The sequence below is a fragment of the Heterocephalus glaber genome, unplaced genomic scaffold, assembly GCF_053883595.1.
Source record: "Heterocephalus glaber isolate CG9 unplaced genomic scaffold, H.glaber_assembly_v1.0 deba00001579, whole genome shotgun sequence".
In the NCBI taxonomy this organism is placed as follows: Eukaryota; Metazoa; Chordata; class Mammalia; order Rodentia; family Bathyergidae; genus Heterocephalus; species Heterocephalus glaber.
Window position 1 is genome coordinate 1,790,364 of NW_028258360.1, and position 25,674 is coordinate 1,816,037.

Here is a 25,674-nt window from a genome sequence, read left to right on the forward strand (position 1 = left end):
ACAGACAGAGCTTGGTACCATCAGAGCATTTAGGTTTCTGAGTCTTGTCTGGGATCCTGGGTCACGGACCCCGCACTTAAGATTGTGAGACACAGACTGAGATTCCAGGATGCGTCAACAGGCACCAAGGTACAAGGAGGATGACTTCGGCAGGAAAAGCGGTGTGAGGAAGGAATCTCAGGCGGCCAGGGAGCAGGTGGCTCATCAGGGGCTGGTGAGGCAGGAGAACTGCAGCCAGAGCCTGACTTGCAGGAAGCTGCTTCGAAAGCCGAGAGGTGGGTTCAGCACAGGCAGGTTCCTGAGTGCTACAGAGGTCAGCAGGTCAGAAGACTCCACTGGGAGCTTGCAACAGTCACGAAATAATGATGTTACCTGCTTCTCTGTTGAGTTTGTCTTTTCAAAAGTTGTGGCTTTCTTTGCTTGCTTGTTTTTGTTTTGCACAATTTTCTTCTTTGATTTTTATTTCTATTAGTATGTGCACTATATAATGGTTACATTCTTCATGGGGAGTTGGAACATGTACATAACACATCTCAATGCAGCCATTTCAAACTGGTTCATTTCAAGTTTAACTAGTAAAGAGCAGTTTGACAAAGATAATTACATATAGACTATTTTCTTATCTTTTTAAAAATTAGTGCATGTTTGTAGTGCAGAAGAGTGATGCTCCTTTGGGGCGATTGGTACATGCATATCACATATCTTGATCCTTTTCAATTCCTTCTTTCCTTCTCCCTTTCCTCTCTCCTTCTCCAAATTCCCTTCCCCATTTTCAAGAGTCTGTTTAAAAATAAACAATATATTTTATACATTCTTCATGGAGATAAGAGAAAAAAGCCATCCTCTGAGCAGAGGACTAGGACACGGATGGATTCTCACCCCACTTCTTGTCATGGCAGAGCTGAGTGTGATTTTCACAGTAGATGGGAGAAGGCCAGACTTACACAGGCACAGCTTTGGCCTTGCTAGGGAAAAATGCTGACAGGGCTTTGCAATGCGAAGCCCAACTCACTGGACTGAGCACCAACTGCGGAGAGGAGATTGTTGGCAACAAACTTAAGACTAGCATAAGAGAGAGTTTAAAGTTTGCTCTAAGAGTGCATTAGACTTCATTTCATTCAACAGATCTTTGCATGTTTAGGCTTCATTGTTCAATTTGCATGATAGTGTGATGGCAAAAAGAAGAGATTAGTTAAAAACAGAAACAAGGTAAAAAAAATGTGGGTATGGAGCTTGAGTTTCCTCCTAATGCTCCGTGTGGACGTGGACTTTTGGTTGTATCTGTGTCTCCATGTCCCTGGCAGGTCACTGTGACAGGGTGACAACTTGGCATGGAGGGTCAGTGATGACTGGAGTGAGGCTGGGCTTCTTCAAAGGGAGACAGAAGATTCAGAAGACTAGGGCGAGTGTGCAGCTGATGGTGAGGAGATGAGAGCTACTTTGTGGTTCTTTGCTCAGACTCTAATAAGGTGATAATAACAACTGTGATCAAAAAGTAGACGCGAGGGGAGGCTGCCAGCTTGGTTTTCATCATATTTAATTCACCTTGTCAGTGATACATTATTTTCTTACACATGCAGTGTGGAACTGGGCAGGGCAGACCCTGGCCTGGGTGTCAGCTGCTTACTAATACAGTAGCATGTGGCATTGAAAGGCATGGGAATGAGGGACAAGTCCTAATTCTACAAGCAAGAACCAGTCCTCAATTTCCTGGGGATTTTTGTTTGTTGGTACAGCAAGCCAAGGTAATGCTCATTTATAACCTGGACATCAATGGCTACATCTCATATTCAGTTAGTGTTTACCTACTACAAGCACCATATGCCCTGTGCCAAATGGTTTTCCTAGCCTTTATGTAGAGTTTACAGCTTTATATTAAAATGTAATTGATATAATAATTTTTACTATGACCTGCCACATTGAATCATAAGTGCTTCATCGTGCATATGAAACTTTCATATGCTGCCACTTCTAAAGGATGCAATCAATCTACCTTTATGTATTTTTTTAATATTCAGATTTATCAAATACTTCATGTTAGAATATGGCCCCAAATACAATGTCACTGTTTTTTTAATGATGCAATTTCAAGGGGAAAAAGGCTCATGGCATATCATTTCATTTCCTCTTGAACACTGTGATAGTACATATGTAATCTTAACAGAACGATGTTCAGTTTGTGCAACCCTTAAAAAAATTCAAATATGTATATTTTCATGTATTGGCTACTTGTCATCTTAAACGGAATTTAATTATTGTAATATACAACACAGCATCCGTTTTACTATGGAATATTCAACTTTGTGATCTTTATGGTAACTATCCATGTTATGAATCAGTGATTTCAATGAAAAAGTATACAATAACAAAAAACTTCAGATACTTAATTTTTTTATTCTTCTCAAGTTATGATGCTCATTCCCAACATATTTTTAGCACTGACAATTGAAGGAATCCGACCCCTGCCGTCCTGATCAAAGAGCCCTGTAAATGAGCAGAGCTGCCCCTGGAGAGTCACAACACTATCGGGCCTACTATTGATAGCCACCCCCCACCCCCCCATGCTTTCCCAAGCCTTGTCCTCGGGGAACCATTCCCACTTTTGCTCGCTCAAGCCTTGTTCTTGGCAGGGAGCCACAAGCCCCTCTCACTGGACGCCTCCCCCCCCCCACCCGAACCTTACAAACGACCCTGTAGCCTGCGTGAGAGCAGCGGTCTGGTCTCTAGTGCCAGAGTGGTATCTCTCAGGTTCGTTCTGAAATAAAGCCGTCCTGTTGAGCTCATACCTCTGTTTCTTCTTTTCTTTCTTTTCTGAGAACAATGGCTTCAATGTACAAAAATGCCACATTTCAGATCTTTTGAAACCTGGGAAGTCTTTCTGTTAGAATTTTTATGAATGACATAACAGATTTATTGGTGGAAATTTGACCTTCCCAATCCACGGATTTCAAAAGTGAGTTTTCTATATTCAATATGGTTCCCGCCCAGCACCTCCTGGTTGTTTGGCTATAGTCATATTGCTTAGGATTCTTCTCTTTCTCTGACTCCTTTTCCTTTCACACCTCATACTCTACTGTAAAAACTCAGATTCCTCTGAACTAAGGGTTTGCTTGGCATTTGGTGTTTTTGAGTTTTATACATTTAACCATGGATAGTAAAACTTTTCTTCCATTTAGCCACAATAAATTTTGGTTAAATTCAATAAATAACTAAAGTAGTTGTGTTTACAAAATAATTACTTCCTCAACTACTCTGTCCAACATGCATTCTCTGCAAATAAGACTCACTTTAGGGAGAGCATGATTTGGATTGCTGAAAATTATGGTTTCTTTGCAGGATGGCAGACATGTAGAATGGATTTACTTGGCTGACAATTTCTGTTTTGGTAACTACGTATCCTATTTTGGTTTCTCTTCAACTCTGCATATAGTCATGACCTCACCCTATAGGTCTTTTCCTTTTCCTAAAGTTTATTTTTACTATTTTCTTCTCCTTTTATTTAGCTTAAAGGTGGCCCCTTAGCTGAGATGTCACCCTTTATCTTATTTCTTTCTCTATTGTGAACTCTACTGGCAATTTCTATGTTTTAAATTATTTTCAGGTATACAATAGAAGCACAGCAGGAATATGATCAGTGCCCACAATCTTGTGTTTTTCTTTTTCTTTTTACCATTATAATCACACAATTCCTAAGCAGTCTTGCAGCCTGTAGTATGAAACAATTTCACTTTTTATATGGGTCAACAAAAAGTCAAATGTAATCAGAGCCGTGTGAAATGGGATACATTCAACATAGATGTACTTTTAAAGGAATTCTATGAAATCAAGTTATTTAATTTATACTTTGGAATGCACATTTCTGTCAGCAAAATATGACTATTCTCAGCAAGCTGCCACCACCATGGCAGAATCAAGAGATTGCTGTGTTAATTTCAGCACTTCAAAGGTAACAAAAAGACCATCCACAATAAACGCTTAATTACATTTTCTCTCTCTTCAGTATTCACATCACAGGACTTTCCTCCAAGCCAATAATAAAGAGAAAAACATCAAAAAGGGAGAAATAGTCTTTAAACTGATTAAATCTCTTGTAGCCCTCATCTTTAAATCCTTGGCAAAAGTGGAGGGAAAGATGAATTCAACAAGTATGTGGAAAACCGCAATCAGTCAGGACAGAAACGAAGCATACCTGCCTGACAGCAAGAGATGTTCCAGGGACAATAGATAATGGTTATGCATATGCATCTGCTGCACACTTAAGCTTGATTTTCATTGTGAGATGACAATTTGGTGCCCCCAGGAGCCATAGAATGGCCTGCTGTTTTTTATTCCAGAACAAACTGCAGACAAGCACTTTTTTTTTTCTTTTTTTCTCTTTCCTTTTGCTGCCTGGCACATGTCTGTTCCTGAGAAGACAACATCAAGAACCCACCAGGATGTGTGAGGCATTGTTGGTCAGCATGAATAAAAGACAAATTAGAGCTTGTAGATTTATGTAGACTTTATTTTCTCCATTTAGGTTAAGAGTGTTTGTTATACTTTATAAAAAGAAACACACAATTTAACAAAAATGCTCATTTTAAGGTATGTTTATGCCTTCAGCCAGGATTATGGAATAGAGATTTTAACTTTAACACTTTTCAGTTTTTATGGCATGAGATGTGGGCATTACACAGGCCTATCCCCCTTACACACATACTGAAACGTTGGTCTACAAATTGTTCCAGCTCTTTATTTAAATATTTAAAATTTCACATCAGGTTGACATGGAACAACTGGGAAGCAGCTGTTTATGAACGGGGCACATGGCAAGTAACAACTACCATGCCTCTTTTCAGGCTTTGTTTGTCCTTTGGTATGCATTTATCACTGCTAACTTCCTCTGAGGTGTAAGCTTTAAGGAGAGGTGGACTAATTCACTTTGGCAGGGATGTAGGTTAGCCCTTGCACACGGCAGTGGAGATTTAGTAAGACTGTCCTGGATCCTTGTAGCTAAACTGACAGAGCCTGTAGTGTAACTGTCAAATTGTACATAGGGAAAGGAAAATGATTGTTGATCACTTATTAAGAAAAATCTCTGGGAAATGGGGAAGTGATTTTAATGCTAAGGGTTTTATTTTTAGAGGGATAGTATTGAAGTTATGCTGTTGGTTTTAATATAGTGATGATGTGTTTCACTTTTATGTCTCATTAAAATCATTTATAAATTAAAAAGTTTAAATAGAAGCTAAATAAATATCCTAAAGCATTAAAATTCTCAAATACAGTTGGTTGAGAAAAATCTATTTGAGTTTCATTTAAGCCGTATAATTCATGTAACTTATACTATATATAAGTAGTAAGTTGAGATGAGCTAAAGACCTAAAGGTGAAAAACCAAAAAAATGTAAACATGAGAAGAACATACAGAAGAATATTTTATTACCTCAGGGTGGAAAAGAATTTCTAAAGCATGAGTTTAAAATAAATATAAACCATAAGTGAAAAACCAGTGGTTTTGACCACATCAAAATATGTAAAAGACATCATAAATTTGAACAAAAAGAGTACCCAAGACAGTATTTGCAGCATATATAATAGTCAATAAATTACTTTATGTGTGTATGAATGGATGGATCTATCTATCTAAAATATCTATCTATCTATCTATCTATCTATCTATCTATCTATCTACCTATCTATCTATCTAAAATCTCCCTCCAGCAAATGAATTTCTAAAAAGACAAACTAGCCTTTGGAAAATAAAGCAAGCTATTAGGTGAGTCACAAAGAGGATGGCAAACAATCTGATACAGAAGTGCTTCCAAATTAATAATGATGTAAATGCAAAAATGCAAGTTAAGGCAAAACGATACACAGTTCACTCCTCAGAGTATCAAAGTCTTAGAAGTCAAATATGAAAGAAATATAAGTGAGAATGTAAGAATATGGGAATTGCCCACCATTACAATTGCGAGAGCAGATCTGTGCAGTTTTCCCAGAGAAAGGGTCTACAAATTCATCCTTGATGGCAACACCGAAGATCTTATGCGTGTATTTACACAACCATCAAAAAAAATGTCAAAATCTTCTGTCGCACACAGGTCATATCAATATAGGTGGTGGGTCAGATCTGATATCTGGACTTGCAGGACCCCTAGTATAGAGCAATCTGGGCAGGATCCAGGATCCAGGCATTTTACTTTATGGCATAGATCCTAGAGAAACTCTCACACGAGTGGACACAATGCATACATGTATTGCAGCATTGAAGAGTAAGATTTTGGAAAAAAGCCTAAATACCCATCAGTAGGAAACAGATACATATTTAATCAATGAATAATAAATATGGCTGTATACACTAGTGATTGAATTATCTTTGTGAGTATTAAGGGAAAAAGACCTCAAAAATAATCTTCAGTGAAAAACTTAACTGTGGAATATATGTAGAATTTGCTTCCACATGTTTTGAAAATTGCTGCTACTGATGATTCGTAAGTAGGGAAACACATGGTCCAATACAGCTTGGTCTCAGGGGATAATGACATCCAGGTACAGCCATCAGTACATGGGATTGGTGCTTCTCAAATTAAAATATATTAATATTAACCTTCAAAATTTATGGCATAAAATTTGTTTAGGTGATAACCTTAAATTTAAATATGCTACATTTTGAATAGATGCAAAAATGTGAGGGAAACTGCCATATTTCATTGATTTGAAAATACACATTTATTTTTTTCATTAAGTTTATTGGTACATTTTAGGTATACAATATGATGACATTCATCATTGGGAATTTGTACATGATATATCTTGGTTTTTATTTTTTTCCCCATTCCCATGCCCTCCCTTCAACCCCTCTACCCCTTCCTATTTACAAACACTTTGTTTCCGATGTTTCATTTCTCATATTTACTCCTTTCCCTTCTTTCCTTTCCCGTACCCCTCCAAATTCCCCTTCCCCTTTGCACCTTTTCTTCCTATTTCACATTATCTATTATACATTTTGATCCTTATTTCACTTTCAGTTTCTCACACTAGAGAAACTATTTGGTATTTACACGTATGTGTCCTATTTATTTCACTTAAGAGTATCGCCTCAATGTCCATCCATTTAGCTATAAATGTCTCTAGTTTCTCATTCTTTATGGTTGAGCAGTACTCCATTTTATAAAAAACACACATCTTCTTTATCCAGTCTCCAGTTGATGGGCAATTGGGCTGTTTCCAAGTTTTAGCTATTACAAACTGTGCCTCTATGAACATGGGTGCACATACATCGCTGTGGTATGATACTTTTAATTCTTTGGGGAAGGTACCCAGTAGAGGAATAGCTGGGTCAAATGGGACCTCTAATCCTAGTTCTTTGAGGTATCTCCATAGTGATTTCCACAGTGGTTGCACCAGTCTGCACTCCCACCAGCAGTGGAGCAGGGTTCCTCTTTCCCCACAGCCCCGCCAGCATTGGTTATTGGTTGTTTCATGATAGCAGCCATTCTTTCTGGGGTGAGGTGGAATCTCAGCACTGTTTTCATCTGCATCTTTTGAATGACCAGTGATACTGAACATTTTTTTCACATGTTTATTTGCTGTTTCTACTTCTTTGTTGGAGAAATGTCTGTTCATTTCAGATGTCCATTTTTGGATTGGGTCTTTAAATTTTGGGGGTCTTATTTTTTTAAGTTCTTTATGTATTCTAGATAGTAGACCTTTGTCTGAGGAACAGCTGGTAAAATTTTTTTCCCATATTGTGGATTGTCTTTTTACTCTGTTGGTGGTTTCTCTTGCTGTGCAGAAGCTTTTTAAAAAGAAGAGATCCCACTTGTTGATTCTTTGCGCTAGTTCACATGCGACTGAGGTTTTGTTCATGCAATCTTTTCCTATGCCAATGTCTTCAAGAGTTCTACCTAACCTCTCTTCCAGCTGGTTTAGTGGTTCTGTTTTAATATTTAGATCTTTAGGCCATTTTGATTTTAGTTTAGTACATGGTGAGAGATATAGGTCTAGTTTTAATCTTTGGCAAGTTGAAACCCAATTTTTCTAGCATCATTTATTAAAGAGGCTATCTTTCCTCCAGTGAGGGTGTTTGGCTCCTTTGTCGAAGATAAGGTGGCTGAGTATGTCTGAAGTTGTTTCTTCATCTTCTAATCTGTTCCACTGGTCCTCAGGTCTGTTTCTTTGCCTGTACCATGCTGTTTTTATCACAGTAGCTTTGTAGTAGAGTTTCAAGTTGGGGATTGTGAAAATCCCTACTTTGTCTTTGTTGCCTAGAATTGCTTGTGGTATTCTAGGTTTCTTCATGCTCCAAATGAATTTTTGGGATTGTTTTCTCAAGTTCTGTGAAGTATGCTGTTGGAATTTCAATTGGAATTGCATTGAATCTATATAGTAGTTTTAGAAGTATGGCCATTTTCACTGTATTGGTTCTTCCTACCCAGGAGCAAGGGGTGTCTTTCCATTTTCTGATATCCTCTTTGATCTCTTTTTTCAGAGTGCTATAGTTTTTATGGTAGAGGTCTTTGATTTCTTTCGTTAGGCTGATTCCTAGGTATTTCATTTTTTTGGATGCTATTGTGAAAGGAGTTATTTCTCCAGTTCCTCTCTCAGTAAGTCTATTGTTCATGTACAGGAAGGCTATTGATTTTTGTGAATTGACCTTGTATCCAGCTACTCTACTGAATCTGGTTAAGTCTAGAAGAATTTTGGTGGAGTTCTTGGGCTCTTCTCTATAGGATATAATGTCATCTGCAAATAATGAGAATTTAACTTGTTTCCTATCTTTATTCCTTTTATTTCTTTCTCTTGTCTAATTGCTGTGGTTAATGTTTCTAAAACTCTATTGAACAGGAGTGGTGATAGTGGACATCCTTGTCTTGTTCCTGATTTTAGCACGTAGGATTTCAGTTTTTGACCACTTAGTATGATGTTGGCTGTTGGGTTTTTATAGGTGGCTTTTATCAGGTAGAGATAAAGACTGTCTATTCCAATTTTCTGTAGGGTGTTGAATGTTATGAATGGCTGTTGGATTTTGTCAAATGCTTTTTCTGCATCTATTGAGATGATCATATGGTTTTTGTCCTTGGCTCCATTGATATAGTGTATTACATTTATTGATTTTCATATGTTGAACCATCCCTGCATCCCTGGGATGAAACCCACTTGGTCAAGGTATATGATCTTGATGATCTGTATTCTGTTTGCCAGTGTCTTTTTGAAGGTTTTTGCTTCTATGTTCTTTAGTGAGATTGGCCTATGGTTCTTTTTTCGATTGGATCTTTCTCTGCTTTTGAGATCAAGGTGATGCTTGCTTCCAGGAGTGAATTTGGGAATATTGCTTCCCTTTCAATTTCACTGAAGAGTTGAAACAGTAGTGGCAGTAGTTCTTCTCTAAATACCTTATAGAATTCAGCAGGATACCCATTTATTTTCATATCTTAGAATCTCTGAAACAAATGCACCTTTTCACCTGTGTATAGTTTATTGTTTTCCTTAATGTTACACAAATGAGTTTTCTTATGAATGATACTATGTGAAATTTAGTGAAATATGATTTAAATGTGGATGATAAACCCACACTAAATTTATCATGGTTATTGCTTGGGAGAAAAAGTGTAAGAAAGGAAGAAAAGAAAGGAGAGAGGGAATTGGTCTAGAGAGTGGTGTAAATGAAATATTACATTTATCAACAATATTTTGTTTTTATAAAGGAAAGCTATCTGAACCAGTATAATAAATTTTTAACATTAATCAAGATCTTATTTGAATCATCTCATCTGAACTTTAATTTTGTTTGGTAGCAGCTATGATCATCCTCTTAGGGCTAAAACATCTCAGAAATAGAGACATCTCACAGGTACAGGACAACGTTGAAAGCTAGTTCTGCTGGGGGTTAGTATCCTTACTCTCAGATATAGTAACATAGTGGTCAGGAAAGTTTTCCGATTCTTGCAAAGTCACATTTCTAGTGCCCAATAGAGCTGAAATCCAGCTGCAATTTTCAGACTCCAGTTTTTTGCTCTTGTACTACATCATGTACACCAAATAAAACTCTTCTACTGTTGATCTGTAGACATTTCAAGTCTCAGTTGCTCTACAGATTTAAAAGGATTGTGAATAAATAACAGAAGATTTTAATTTACAGTTTTTAGAACTACTCTTTCTTTCTTTCTTTCTTTCTTTCTTTCTTTTTCTTTTTCTTTTTCTTTTTCTTTTTGGTTTTTTGAGACAGGGTCTCACTGTGTAGTTTAGGCTGGCCTTAAACTCACAATGATCCTCCTGACTGCTGAGTCAATGCTACAATGACAGCTGTGCACACCATGCTTGGCAGAACTACTTTTGAAAATCACAATAAAAACGGTGATAGGTGCTTTGAGCCAGTACTTAAATCAGTTGGATAAAGGGAGGGAAATCGATACAGATCTTCAAGTTGTGCTGTGACTTCCTAAAGCCTTGGTTGAACCCCAGCATCCTGGGATATACCCAGGGTTCTACAATCAGTGCCATAATTCTGGCCCATAAAGAAGATTCCCTAAAAAGTCTATTAGGAGCTTTCTTTCTTTCTTTTTTTTTTTTTTTCCAGTACTGGGAATTGAATTCAGGACTTTGCACTTGCCAGGCAGGTGTGGTGCCACTGAGATACATCCCTGGCTCCTATTAGGCATTTTAATACTTTATTTCATTACGTGCATGGTGCCTATACTTTTCTATTTTTAAAAAATTACTGTTTACCAAGCTAGATAGTGTCTTCCCCAGCTTCCACATTTTGTGACTCTGACTTAAAAAACAAATACATACATCTGAGTGTGAATAATCTGCAATGAGGGTAGCAAACGATTATGCTATTTAATTAGGAAACCATTAAATTGATTACTGGAAAAACAAATAGATTAATTACTCTCATACACAGATGAGTACAGTCAAATCTTTTCTGCATTTAACCCAAGGTTGTCTCCTAGTGATTCCAGTTTCAGAGGAACTTAAACACATAGCAGTTGCTTAGGAAACATTAGTTGAATTCACGAGTGAATAAGTGAATGAATGATGGCTGAATGAATGAATGAATGATGAAGACTCAAAGAGCCTGGAAAGGAGGATGTGAAGATGCAGGGCCAGCGTATCAGGACATTGTGGTCAGATTCAGCTCTGAACCTAGGCCTCTACTCCCATTGCTCCTTGCCCTCTGCTTTTGTGAATGTGTTTAAAGTCAACGCCATGGAAAAAGAATCCCAAACTACTTCTCAGTGCTTCTACTGCTTGAATCCATGTCTCTACAGCACAGTAAACTGCATGGGCATGTGTTGGTTTTGAAAACCTCCATCCACAGCAGAGGCAACTTGTACATTGTCACATGTAATTTTCCAAGCACTTGCCTGACTCACAGGTGTCCAGAACTAGAACAGACCTGTGAGGTGATGTGCGGTTTGTTTTGCTGACTCGATGCAGACACTTTTGAGTAGCAACTTTCAACCTCATTATCGAGGGAAACAGAAAGCAGGTGAGTGACTCTAGATTTTTAGATCAGACAGAGGAGGGAACATTCTGGCTCTTCTGAACTTACACTCTGCGTAACCTCAGAAAAATTATCATCCTCCTCTGAGCCTCAGTATCAATATCTGATTGCGAAGATGATTACCTATTTTGATGGTCCCACAGATGAAGGATAATATTGTAACACATTTTGTCACTCAATAAATAGTAGCAGTCATTTTTATTTTATTTGTTCCAGACAAAGGATAGCAATTGAGATCCCTAACTTGAACCTTGTAGGGTAATATTAGAGAATAGCTTTGTTTCTTAAATATGAACAAATTTATTATACAGTGATGAACATTTGGTATTAGAAAAACCTGAGACTATATTCGTTAGACTAAATGTCATATTTTCAACCCTTTGCTTTTAACAGCAATATGCTGAGGAGAAAAATCTGCCTGTGTAGCAGACGTTAATGTTTCTGGACTTTGGTATTCACTTTTCTTGCGCTTTTCCCTTATTTTCAGTTATGTGTTGCATTTTCTCCCATGTGCTTCTTTCTGTTGAACACAGCACAAAAACACTATGCTGACTTCTAATTAACTGACTGCATGCTAAGGCCCCCAGCTTCTGTCCTCAGTTTAATTACAGCTGTGAAAACAAAGAGAGTTGTCTTTACAGGATAAAAATGTAAGTGTAATTCCAGTTCCATCCTTAGATTACCTAGGTGTGAATGTTAAGGGGTAGTTAATTGGGTGTGTGGATATGAGATTTCTGTTTTGTTTTGTTTCATTTCCTCTCACGCAAACATTTGTACCTGCCAGAGACAACTTCTAAATTAACAAATCTGAAAGCTAGTTCCTTGGTACTTCTTTGATTTTTAGGAATTTAGAACATAAGAGATTTCATCCAACTAGACTACTCTGCATTTGTCCTTTGGCTCCATTTTTAAGTTGACAACAGGTCAGATATCTGCTGATGGTCATCCTATTATGAATTTCAAAATATAATTTGTCCCAACAATTCAGTCAAGTTCCAAGGAAATGCTGAACTCACCAGGGTGGCAAAGAGATGATACAGAATGAAGTAGATGGCAACCACTGGGGCCCACATGTGTCCCACAGCGTTTAGGGTTTGGTCCATCACATCCACCCATCCTTCCTGGGTGAGGATCTGGAACATGGACATGAATGCCTACAGAGGAAAAGAAAAGAAGGATTAATTATACCCAGCTTTAGACGTGAATACAGTTAAAAGCGGTCTACCGTGCTCAGTTGAGGATTTTGATGTCAATGTTATTGATTCTTATCTGATGGACTAGCACAAGAATAATTTTGATGCACCAGATGAGAGAGAACTAAGAGCAAAGATCTTACAAGCATCACACTAAACTTCTCAGTGTGGAAAACTAAACTAATTTCCCTGAATTAAAATTAGCCTTGTTGATTAAAAATACTGTTCAGTAAATTTTTAAAAATCAGGAGGTTTGCTTATTTGTCTTTCATTTTTTTCCCTTTCAGCAACTTATTTTAATTCCCAACAGATTATTTATTTATTTTTGCTGCTGCTAAGAGAAACTTATTTTTATAGTGATTACTTTGATTGTCTGAAGTATATAAGACAGTAATAACCTTAATTTTCCTTTATAGTACCCATCTGTCAAATTATTTCAGCTATCATATTAAAAACATGTGAATCTTTTAAAAAGAAATATTTCTAAACTATAATTAGCATGCTGAGCAACTTAACAGAGATACATTTTTCATGATTTAAAAAATAATTTCAAGGTACAGAGTCAAGACCACAGAAGTCATGACCAAAAACCCCAGGGTATTCCAGTAAAAGCCAGCCACACTAACAGCTCACACCCTTCCCCAAAGGTCTTTGGTTAGTTCCACTGTGACATGTTTCTCCAACTAAATGTATGATTATTTATGCATCTCTGATTCACATACCTGTACATATCAGTGGTCAGAAAATATTTCCTAATGAGACTTTATGACACTGTGGGAAAAGATCCTAGTGACTCTTTAAAAATCTCTTTATAGGTTTTAGTACAATGAAGACATACATCAAATTACAAAGGTATTTAGATTCCAAAAAGTCCAAGATAATACAAAGACAGACCGAGGCGAAGATAAAAGACTTATCCTAAAAAGATCTTAGAGCTCAAAGCACCCTAAAGATAATGCAATCTCATTCTTTCTCTTTGAAGATAAGGAAAGCTAGGTTCAAAGATGATAACTGAGTAGCTCAAAGTCACTCTATTAATTTGTGGCAATAATAGAAGTAGCACCCAGGCATTTTCCAAATATTACATCTTGTGTTCAGCGAAATTTTGGATCTACCATTACCAAGCTTGATCACACAGTACCCCTTTAGCACAATTTTCTTTACTGGGGCTAATTAACTTTTCATTGCTCAGAACATACTGGACCCATTTGAATAAAAGAGCAATTAATTGTTAAATGAATCTTAAATTGGGAGATAAGCTTTTCTACTTACCCTCTATGTATGAAGCACTTAACCTCTCCTTGTTTTTTCCATAATCTCATTATCTTACAAAGTGTTTTTTGTTCCCAGAAGTGTGAAGTATGTTGTTATTGATACTTGACCACAGCATTACCTTAAACAATATAACACTTTCCTTGTCAAGGTGCCTAGGAGAAGGCCATTCTATGCAAAAAGTAAGTTTTAACTCTCTCTAAAAATGCTTGAGAATTTTATAGACATCATTTAACTGGATAATTATGCCCAAACTTATTTAGGGCAATTATTTTATCAGTACATATTTTCTGTTAAATATTTATTACTAAATGTAGGTGAGGAACACAAATTCCAAAGACCAGTCATATAAAAATGCCAGATTGCTGTATTTTCTTCAGAAAAGATTTGAGCTGCATGGAAACATGTACGTTCCAGTCTCAGCGGCAGTAGCAGAAACATCCAAATGTTCACCTGTATGTATAAAAGGAGCCCTCCTGAACATGGCTTGCTTTCCCCCGAAAGTGACAGGAAAGCTTGGGAGGAAGTCTAACAGATTTATTCCTGGTACCGAAAGACCACAATTTCAGGTAAACCTTTCAGCTGTCTTGGGCACAAACCAACCTAATTTGTTTTCATTGGCTGTACTACCTTTCATGAATACTCAGTTATTATGTGTTGAGTGAACGCGCAGGAATATGGAGCTATGGGGTTGTGATCTGCTGTTGTGAGATACGCAAGGAAGGCAAGAACACCAGGGTTATCCTTGGCTCTTTGGAGAGTCTTAGGGGGAAAAAAATAATTTCTGCATAGCTTAACCCCCTGAAAGTTCATATTGCGAATTATATTTGAGAGCAAAGCTTTCTGTTAGAATGGGATTTGTGTTTATAGCTTCTTACATGAATAAACCACTGAAAGGCAGTGCCATGAAATACTTCTGTTGTGGGCTGAAAATTAATTTGTGTCTTGCTTGAAGGATGCTTTAGTTTTGTTAAGATTTTCTCCAGAAATTTCAATTCAAATGATAGTTCGAGATTGTGAATTAAGTGCACTTATTGACTTAAATTGGGCATAATGCTCCTATTTGTAGAAGAAAGTGCTTAGCTTATTTATTCAAATGGGGATTACTAGTGGCTACTAAAAGTTTGATGTGCTGGAATTGAGATGTGTGACACAGGGCTTTCTTCTCTTAAGAAATTTATAACTAAGAGGAGAAGAAGGTGATGAACATGGCCAACGTTAAGAAGAAAAATGTAAAGTACAGTGTGCTAGAGAAATATGAGAAAGCTACCATATTAGGTAGCTAAAGAACAGTTTTGACAACATGACAGCAATCGATCTTTTAGTGAAGGTAAGCAGACTTCAATGGTGGGAAAAGCAGAATTGGACCCAAACCTACAGGAACTTGCTTCTTTTCTCTGAACTACCTGTTTGCTTGGTAGCCCAGTTTCCTATCCGGTTGAACTTTTTTTCTCTTAAGTGTTTCCACCAGCTCTTTATAAATTAATAAAAAACATTTTCTATCTGCCAGATGTGTGTAAAGTATTTCCCTATTAGTTTATGGTATTTTTGAAAACATAATTGTTGAATTTTTAAATGGTCATTCCATTTATTTAAAGTGTTTTTGTTTGGGGAAATAAATCTTCTTTCACTTCAAGATTAGACACAAATTTGCCCATGGTTTTATGCAACGGTTTTAGTTGCCTCATTTTGTTATGCTGAATATATTCAACCTGAAACAGCTGTGTAAAAGAGTTTAAATCCTGTTTTTATTTCAGCATACATAATGACAGGGATTCACTTTCATTTTTTTCTTTACATTAGGTGACCAGGTGATTCGGCACAATTTAATAGGACAAATCTAGCCTTTCCTCATTAATTTGAAATATCCCTTTTATCATACATCAAATACACATTTTACTATGACTCTACAGACTTCCTATTGTTCCTCACCAAACTACTTCATTTCCAAGTTACCTAATAATAGCACATTTTAACAATTGGTAGGGTTCTTATTAGCCTTTGTTCGTTACCCTTTATTATCAGAATTTTCTTATTTATTTCCTTATTATCAGAATTTCCTTCTTTTCCTGATTTATTTTTTATATGCTAATCCCTCCAAATCCTGGTGTTTTATTCACTGAGGTTGCATTACGATTATTTAATAAAAATTGATAATGTTTTCAAATTATTTACAATCATAAAAAGGTATTTATTTCCAATCTTATTAAGAAAAGTTATTTATATCCATTTATTAAGTCTTCAATTATGATTCTGACCAATGACATTTTCTTATAGAGCTTCTGCTTGTTTCTTTTTAAGCTCATGTTTAATGTTAGTTTTCAAAATCCTAAGGCAATATATGATTGAAACATTAAGTAGTAAGAAAACCTCTTGTGAGTGTCTTAGTAAAGAACACGTCTTATGCCTAAGTATCTGGGTTCCAGTTCACAGAGGTCACCAACTTTAATGTTGATTCCACTTCCAGTAGTGCTATGCATATTCTCACTTGATGTATCGTGATTTATCCACTTTAGACACAAACTTCTGTTATGATATGTGAAGATTTCATTCAGGTGGAACATTATTCCCTATTTCTTTTGCCTAAATCTAAATGTTGCATGAAAACCTTTATTTCTTGTTCCAGTATACAAGAATGGTGTACCATTTCACTAAAATGATGTATCAGTCCTACTACCTGTTTGGGCCCACACTTTTATTTTCCATCTTTTGTCATTCATACATTTACATTCTCAAGCTTGATAATATGTTTTGTTTTACAATCATAACCGAGTCTTCTGTGTGACTGAGAATGCTACAAACAATGGATTGTTATTCGGTAGGTTGACTATGAAAATATTTGCTGTTGAGCCAGGTAATGTTCTATGATTCTATTTTCTCCTTCCAGGCTCTGCTACTATGAAAGCTATGGTAGTAGAAGGTAAACGTTCGAGATTAAGTTGAATCCCTTCCCTATTTTCCACTAGTCAGAATCTGACCTAGTTTAATTTACATTTTTTGAACTGTCAGTTTCTTATACAGTTTTTTCTTTCCCTTTATTTATGCTGAGATTTTCTGTTTTCATGTTTCTTCTATAACATTTTCTTCCTTCTACCTCAAATAGCTTCCAGACTCAAACATCTTACCTATGCTTTGGAATAATGTCAATTCTCATGTCATTGTGTAGAACCTATTCTTCCTCTCACAGTTTCTTTCCTTGGAGTTTTCTTACTACCTGTTCTAACTGCTTTCAAAACAGTTCCATAGTTGTCATAATTTCCATTTTCAACTTTCTTATCCCAATCTCTCATTCTGTCCACTGTAGTGTCAGAGGTGCTCTCAGAATCTCATCTCCAGTTTTTAGTCCCGTTTCAATGTGCCCGAGGTATTCGCCTCTGTGTTTTGCTGTCTCAGCATGAAGAGAGGTGTTTGCAAGGAAGGAAGTTAGTTGGGGCTGAAGATAGTGAGGACAGAAACATCAGATTTCAGGTGTTTCTCCAATGCAGGTAAATTCAGGACCTTTGTAACATCAGAGGCCACCAGTCCTAGGTGTTCCCTTCTCATTCCCTGGCCTCTTTGCAGACCTGGCCATCACTGCACAGGCTCCATGTGAGGATGCAGGCAGTGGCCTCCTGGCCTCAGTCCTCTGCCTGTGGGGAGAGGATGTCTCTGGAGCTCTCACTGCCCCTCTGTCCTCAGCCTCCTGTCCCTTACAGCTCTGTCTTCTTCTTTCCATGCTTTCATTATGAGGCATTTTTGTGGTTGAAAGGGAATTAGTTTTCAGAAATTATAATACTTTTGCTTCCCTCTCAAGCTTCTTTCCAGCTGAGAAAAATGAAAATGGTGAGATGTAGCAATTTATCTTGCTTCAGGAACAGTGACTTCTATACTTGAGGGATCCTTGTCTTTTTCCAGAGCTCTACTTTTCCCTCAACTGGAGTCTTCTCAGATCGAGGGATATGAATATATGTTTTAGGATTTTTCCTCCCAACTTATTTCTTCTTGACTTCTTCAGAGGAAAAGTTCAGGGGATGAGCCTAGGGTGCTCATGTTTTTCCCATATCCTCTCTTTCTTTCACTCTTTCTCTTTTCTGGTGGCTGCTAGTCAAAGAATATGACACAAAATTATCACCTTTCTTTCCTGTGATTATGATGATATAATTTTTTCAGCCTGATTATTAGTTGTTTTATTCATTCCCTCAGGTTTGTGGCAGAGGAAACTGTGGTTTTGCTCCATTTTACTATTTTATCTCTCAATTCCACACCTATAAGTACAAATAGGGTTAGCGATTTTTACTTTACTTACAAATGCACTTTCTTCATCGTTTATAATGACATAATCTCATATGAGACCTCACTGGGCAGATGAATCACTGCTCCACTGCAGGTGCCCACTTGCTGCTAATTGAACCAGGGGTGATTGTCCAATCTGTATAAGAAGCGATCTGTAACAAGCAGCTCTGCCCTCTTGGGGGAGAAATGAATCAACCAAACACTGTCTAAAAATGGAAACTGCAGACAACAATCCCATGGTTCAGAGTAGCATCTGGAGGTGAACGAAAGAGTGGTGCCTGGCCATGTACTTGAGTAGAAGCAATGGAAGGCAACACAGTCTCTGAGTGAAATCAAGTCTGGAGGGAAAGAAAATGGACTGAATAAAGAGACTGCAGTGATTTTCATTTCATGGAGGAGAAAGCTTTTGAAGATCATTGGCTGAGTTTCTGTTTTGCATCAGAGTGGATCATATTTCATGGGGACATAGGAAAAAGACAAAGGGAAAACCCAGAGAATGGAGGGCAAAATAATAATAGAAGTGTGGGGGAGGTGAGCAACACAAGGGTAGTCCAGGACAAAACACAGCTGGAAGGAGAGAATGAGGGCCTCCGTGTCTCTAAAGGGCCAAAGCCTGGTAGTATGGAGCCACAAACACCACCGCCAGCCCTTTTCAGGCTCCTTTGCTGGTTTCCCCTGTTTCCTCATCTTGCAGAGCCAGTGTGATCCTCGGATCTTTTTCTTGTCTCTGAACATTGACCAGTTGATCTCACCCATTTTGGTGCCATCAAATGTCATCTGTAAGCTGATGACTCCTACATTTGTATTCCAGCCACTCCTCCGGAGTCCGCACCACATCCCCACGTGGGTGTCTAACAGGAATCTCAGGCATTGGATGCCTCAGATAATCATGCCCTACTCACAAATCCATCCTTCCTATTCACCTTTCTACCTCGAAGAATAAAGAAGGCATTCTTTGAGTTATTCGGGCCGATGCCCTTTAGGACACCTGTGGTCTTTGCCGCATATCCTATCCCTAATCTGCCAGGAAATTCTGCTAACTCCAACCTTAGTTCTTGGTCTCATTTCTGCATTTATTTATCCTTGGTATTCATTGATATTCCTACTACAACAGCTTATTAGAAAGCTACAACAGTTTTCCCTAGGTGACTCTATGTTTTGGTGTTGTATTTTCCGCTCGTAAACTGAACTCGGGAAATGTACATGAAAATAAGCCCACCCTGAGAGAAGGAAGGGGGATAAACAGGTATTTTCACAGTTTCTCTTTTTTCCTATCATCCCTGAACACTGCTCATATGCGGGATGGGCAATGTCCTCTTGACAAGCTTCCCTGAGGACTACGGAGTGTGCAGGCCACTGCACTGTGGCAGAGGCTGGACCATCCATCAGTGACAGAAAATCCTTTTCTGTACCAAGCAATCTCTCTGACAGACATTCTTAGAGTGAGATGAAGGCAAATCAAGGGTGTTCTCTAATGCTGGAATAAATAGGCTAAAAGTGTTTATCCAGACTTTGCAAAGTTCTCCTTAATTCCTTTAAAAAATATCATGAATGACACTTGGAATTTGATGACCTAGTGGACATTTTAGAATTTTAGTATGGGTGTATATCAATTCAGGTTAAACGTAGTCCAATATCTAGAAAAAGCAGAATAGGTAAACACCTTAGGCCATGGCCCATGTGCAGCAAAAGTAGAATACACAGTGTGATCCCATTTGCAATATGCATATGTAGATAGGCTTCTGTGTGTGTAAAAATTCTTGAAAGCATCTATAATAAATTTATAACTCTGAGAAGTGAAATGGAAAAGATAAAGATACAAGGGAAAGGGATACATACTCTTTCTTTTTGGACTTTTTTAAAAGAAGTGGCAGCTTTGTTGACATATAATTCATATACTATAAAATTCACCTTGTATATTACACAGTTAGGTGATTTTTAATTTATGTGAAGGATAGTACAACAACTACCACTATCTAAGAACATGCTCATTACCCCAACAAGAAAATAAACACTCATGCTAGTCAATCACATTCCTCCCTCCTGTATCACCTGGCTGCCATTAATATTCACTGTTTCTATGGATTTGCCTATGTTGGCCACTTTCTTTGGATGAAATCATACCTTCTGTGGCCAGGATTCACCTACAGTCCAGTGAAATTTCATTGTACACATATATCACATTGTGTCTATTGATTAGTTTTAAGTATTTGTATTGTTTCCATTTTTTGGCTATCATGAATAATGCTGCTATGAACATCTGTGTACAAGTTTTTGCGTAGACATATATTTTGTACAGTTACTTTTTACTTAGCAGGTTATTGTATTGTTTGTATTGAAACACATGTAAAATGTGTATTCATTTTTTCTTAAAATATACACGTTAAATATGTGTAAGATGTGGTGAAGATAACAACTCACATCATTCATGTACAACTTTCAAGTTACAATGGAGCTTGCATCTACTTTTCTTTATCTTCAGCTGGCTTCCAGAACTTTTTCTCTACAAAAGATTTGCTTTCAGAATAAAATCCACTTGACAACTTATATAGTAGCTGAACCATGTACTGGGAGTGTTCCTGCTGCGTCTTACTACCAGACAGTCCTAAAATAGATTTCCCTTGATGGCCTTCACTGAGTGCCGACATCTCCTTTGGTTTTAATTGCCTTAATTAGTCACCCACTCAATCTCCCTGTTTCTTTTTTCCTATTCAAATAACAGTAATTTGTAGAGCAGTTTATCTTCTGAAAAAACCCAAAGCCTCATGATCCTATGATATTTTGTTAATATGTCATTGTATTTGTGTTATTTAAAACTTTATCTTTTATTTAAAACTTGTGCAATATTTAAAAATGATAATGCCATATAGTAAATGTTGGATTTAAATGTGGGGTTACATTTCTCAAAAAGTGCACTGGTTGACAAAACTCCAACTGGATAACTGACAAGATGACAATCTTATAGAGAGTTAGGGATTCAGAAAGGCCATTAAAATGACATTTAATGCACTTAAAGCCCTAGAGTAAACAAAAGCTCCAAGAGGCATTTCTTAACTGTGGCTAAACTGGATTGCACCGAAACACAAATACTGTGGATTTGAGACATGGAGTAGAAACAAAGCGTGGACATGGGAAAGCTACTGGCATTAGCCATTTCTTAATTTTAAATCCCTCTTTATCTGGCTTAGATGGGATTCCATGACCCATCAATTCAATTACATTCTTGCTAGCTCTCCAAGTCCATCTCTGTCATTTTTTGCCAGCTCTCAGGAAAAATGCCAGCTCTGAGGCGAATCTAACTCTTCCTGGCTGTCCTTGGCCACCCAGCTGCACTGTGGAGAAAGTTACCCCATGGGGAAATGTGTTATCAGCCAGTAGCTTTTCCAAACACCTTCATGTGGTCCAACTTCTGTCACCTGTACTTCAGCTCTCCCTCTCAAGAGAAAATGACCTTCCAAGAAGGGGCAGTGGGAAGACTGCAGGCCAAGAGAGAGATGGGGCTGAGCACAAAAATCCTGATGATCTGGGGTCCGGAGAGCAGCAGAGCAGAGTCAGGTCTGAGATTAAATTTGAGATTAGGTTGCTGACTGGCTTCATTGTGCCTTTGAGTAAAGCGCACAGCCATCTCAAGCCCAATCTTCTTCAAATTGACAGTCATATTTTCATTCTTCAAAGAGTGTTTTGAGAATCAAAATAACACGTGTGAATACTTTATAAACATTAAAGCACTATATCTGTAACATGTAAAATAACAGCTTAAAAATCTGTACTAAAGATACTGTGCCATTGGTTAGAATTTTCCTCATGTTGGTTAGAACTTCAGAATTCCTTTATATTTTATGACGTAAAACTATTTTGTTATGTACAATCTGATTCCTTTTTTACAAAGCTCAAAAATGATGACAAGTTATATTTTTGAGAAAACATTTCCTTTAGATGCATGATTTTGAAAGTTTGACAGTGGTTTTTTTATGAGATTATTTTATTTTATCCTATGGTATCTTCCAGCAGTAAGTCTCTACTGTTTCATGATCCATTAATCGATTAAGGTTCGTCATTTGGAAAATTTTGTTTTATGTAATATTCTTTCTGGTCTCTTTTCAGATCAGATCATATGTCTTTAAATTACAGAAAAAGGATACAGAGAATGTTTGTTACTAGCTAAATTGTATTAAATTACAATTGGACTCTTATTGAATAGATGGTGTAAGTCATAGAGTTAGTAAACAGGCCAAAAATAAGGAAATCAGTAAGCCAGGTGCTTCGCTCTGTGTCTTAAGACCTCACAGAGACTGGAATTTAACACAGCGGAACCCTGGCTGCACCGGGCTGTGGGCTGTGTCCTGCAGGGTTTTTTATTATTAATGATTTAAAATGATAAAGTTATATATACATAGATATATACATCTCTGTGTGTATAAAACCCTTTTAATTTAGAGATCTGTCTGAATCAATTACCTTTGAGTCAATGCAAGTGAAATGTTTAAAATATCAATATCTTCTTAAAATCATTGCTCTATGGCTATTTCTGGTGATTTAGAAAGAAGTGAAGTAGAAACTGGTAGTTTCAGTTAATTCCGTGACTGCCTTTTTCGTTGGCAAGAAATGCCACACAATTCTTTCCTTGTTTGAAAATGAATCCATACTAATCATTTTAACTTTACAATTCCCAATATACAGGAGTTACCAAGCATTCCACTTCAATGAATAAAAAGGGGGGGTTGTTTACTGGTCAAATTTTATTTTTATTTTTTTATTTTTTTGGTACCAGGGATTGAACTCGGGACCTTGTGCTTGCAAGGCAGGCACCGGAACCACTGAGCTAAATTCCTGTCCACCGGTCAAATTTTAGGTGACTAACGAAAAGTCTTATTGGATCTAGAATAACATAATTGGCTTTAAATGTCAAAATGAGCTTGAACGTAATTAGAATCAAAGCAGACACCAGAACATTATGCCTATTCCAGCAGCAAATTACTTTAAGTAGGGTCTACACTTAAATATATTTTCAAGAATAAAAGAAAAAAAAAGACAGAAGATCATTTCAAAAAACTAGTGACTCTTTCTAGTTACAAAAATATGTGTAGGTGTATCCAGTGGTATCTCTTCTCTCCCAGGCCTGAGGTAACTTTACATGGAATGCCATATTTTTTTTGTTGTTGCTTTTCTTTGAGACAGGGTCTCACTGCATAGTTCAGGCTGGCTTTGAACTCACTATGTAGCCTAGGCTGGCCTCGAACTCTCTGCCGCCCTCTTACCTCAGCCTCCCCAGTGCTGGGATCACAGGCGTGCGCCACCATACCTAGCATAATGCTGTATATGATGCTGTAGAAAAGGCCATGGTTTTGTACAGTTTTCCAGGATTTCTTTTAAGCAACTGATATGAAAAGAGACACTGAGCCAGGAAATGTATTTGAATGGGCCTTTGTTGCTTCCACAGCAGCTAAGTGCCCGTTGTTCAGTGCCATCTTCACAATCGTCCTGTAAAGAAGTCTCTGCAGGTGTCAGAGCTCCGACTGGAGAGGGAGAACTCAAGTGCGGGGGGTGGGGGGCTTCATTGATGACCCCAGCCTCACAGGCAGCAAATGTCACTGCTGTGTGTCCACACACCAGGATCTGCTGGCCCCAGATCTCTGCTGTCCTTTGGATAGTCAAGGTAAAAGGCATTTTCAGATCTAAAATTGCTGATCTCCAATCTCTTCCCATTATTTAAAACCCAGAGGTAAATAACATACGTGCCTATGCTAAGCGAAATTTAAATTTTTAAAATCACCTTTGGCACAGTACTAAGTACGTATCAGGTACTCCATATTATGTTCCACTGATTAATGAAAAATAGCTTCCTCTAGTTTTTCATGCTTTGCTAAAATCAGCTCTACTCATTAGCACTTTTTCACATGAAAAAGACAGCCATAACCTTTTCTTTTTATTAAAATCTAAAATTATAAAATATATTTAATAAAAATATTTTCTTAACTTAAGGCAAAGTTCCTTCATTATAATCATTATATATGAGAAGTATTAAAAGAATTGGGTGAACTTGTATTATATATTCCCCTTAATAATCTTTCTTACAGAGCATGATATTTTTAGCTGAAAGGTGTACTTCCCACTGATTACGTTAAAATAATTTTGAAATGCAACCACCTAGCTGACAGAACAAACAGCTGTGAAAATGAGACCTGGAGATTTATGCAAATGGGGGACTTCTGAATTAATTTTCCTCATAGAGCAGACTGTCAAGTTTCTTGGAGTATTTTTGCCCTATTTCTTAATTAGTGATTTTGCTAATGTCAGTCAGATTAAACTTTCATGATCTAAGTGATGCATTTCATTGGCAAATATGTGCTGTAAGACTGTAGATGAAAGTTGATATTTTACTTTGCATGAAATCATTATTTAGTAACATATGAAATGGACAGTGTTCCTAAAAGCACGGTTGTACCTCTGCCTTATTGTTAAATGCAATGAGGATTTGTTAAGAAGATTTCTGTAACTAAAATACCAGGCATAGAAAATTTCACTATGTTCCCTTACTATTTGTTTGTTTAACTGCATTCAAGAACAAGATTTTTCTAGTTAGCTTTAAAAAGAAAGCAACTTTGGTCAGGGAAATGGTTGTTTTTGCATATGAAAATAACTATATTTCGGGCATGAAGTTTTCCTCTCTGTCATCGCTCTCTTTATAAGTATGAACTACTTTACCTGCTTATTTCTTTGCGTCAGATAAAAAATATGCTTAATTTAAAAAAGTATCACAGGTGAGATTTTTCAAAATCTTACCCAATTCCTCCGTTCTTCCTTCCTATACATCTTGTACCATCTGAAACAGTACCATATGTAATTATCTTAGATTTCTCTTTACTAAGTTCACAAAAATCTTAAATGGAAATTATATTACATTGCAAACAAATTTCAAAACTTTACTTTCATTTTGACAGTATATATATAATATTCTCATACCTCAAAAATAAATCTGACAGTTATCTATAAGTTAATGTTTAACTGAAATAATTTAACTTTGATAAAACTGATTTTGCAAGTCAAAAATGAAAATTAGTCTCATTATAAATACAACTAACCTATTTCTGTGGTTATGTATATATTGTTCCTTTAAAATTTTAGCTATTTATGTACCTAATATTTAAAAGGGTTGTTTTTTTTTTCTCACTCACCTATAAGTCAGTTTGTTTGATTTTCTTTTTTTGTAGTATTGGAGATTAAACCAAGCGACCTTGCATTAAACTATTCTTAATTTTTAAGACAGGGTCTCACTAAGTATCTAATTTTCCCAGACTGGGTTTGAACTTGTGATCTTCCTGCATCAATTTTCCACAGTGGGGGGATATCAGGCATGCACTACCATGCCTGGTCAAATCACAGTTTTATATCTGTTTACCCATCTATTTTCATTCTTTAAACTAAGAAGCTATTCATTGTAAAAAAT

General features: G+C 37.0%; 1 protein-coding gene across 8 annotated transcripts in view; it reads right to left on the reverse strand.

Moving 5' to 3' along the window:
- Nalcn (sodium leak channel, non-selective) overlaps nucleotides 1–25,674 on the reverse strand; it is a 322,796-nt gene that overhangs the window by 111,322 nt on the left and 185,800 nt on the right. For all 8 annotated transcript variants that reach the window (XM_087193085.1, XM_087193083.1, XM_087193087.1 and 5 more), the window contains exon 14: nucleotides 12,507–12,644. In XM_087193085.1, coding sequence (XP_087049211.1) covers nucleotides 12,507–12,644 — 138 coding nt within the window. The remainder of the gene's footprint in view (nucleotides 1–12,506; nucleotides 12,645–25,674) is intronic.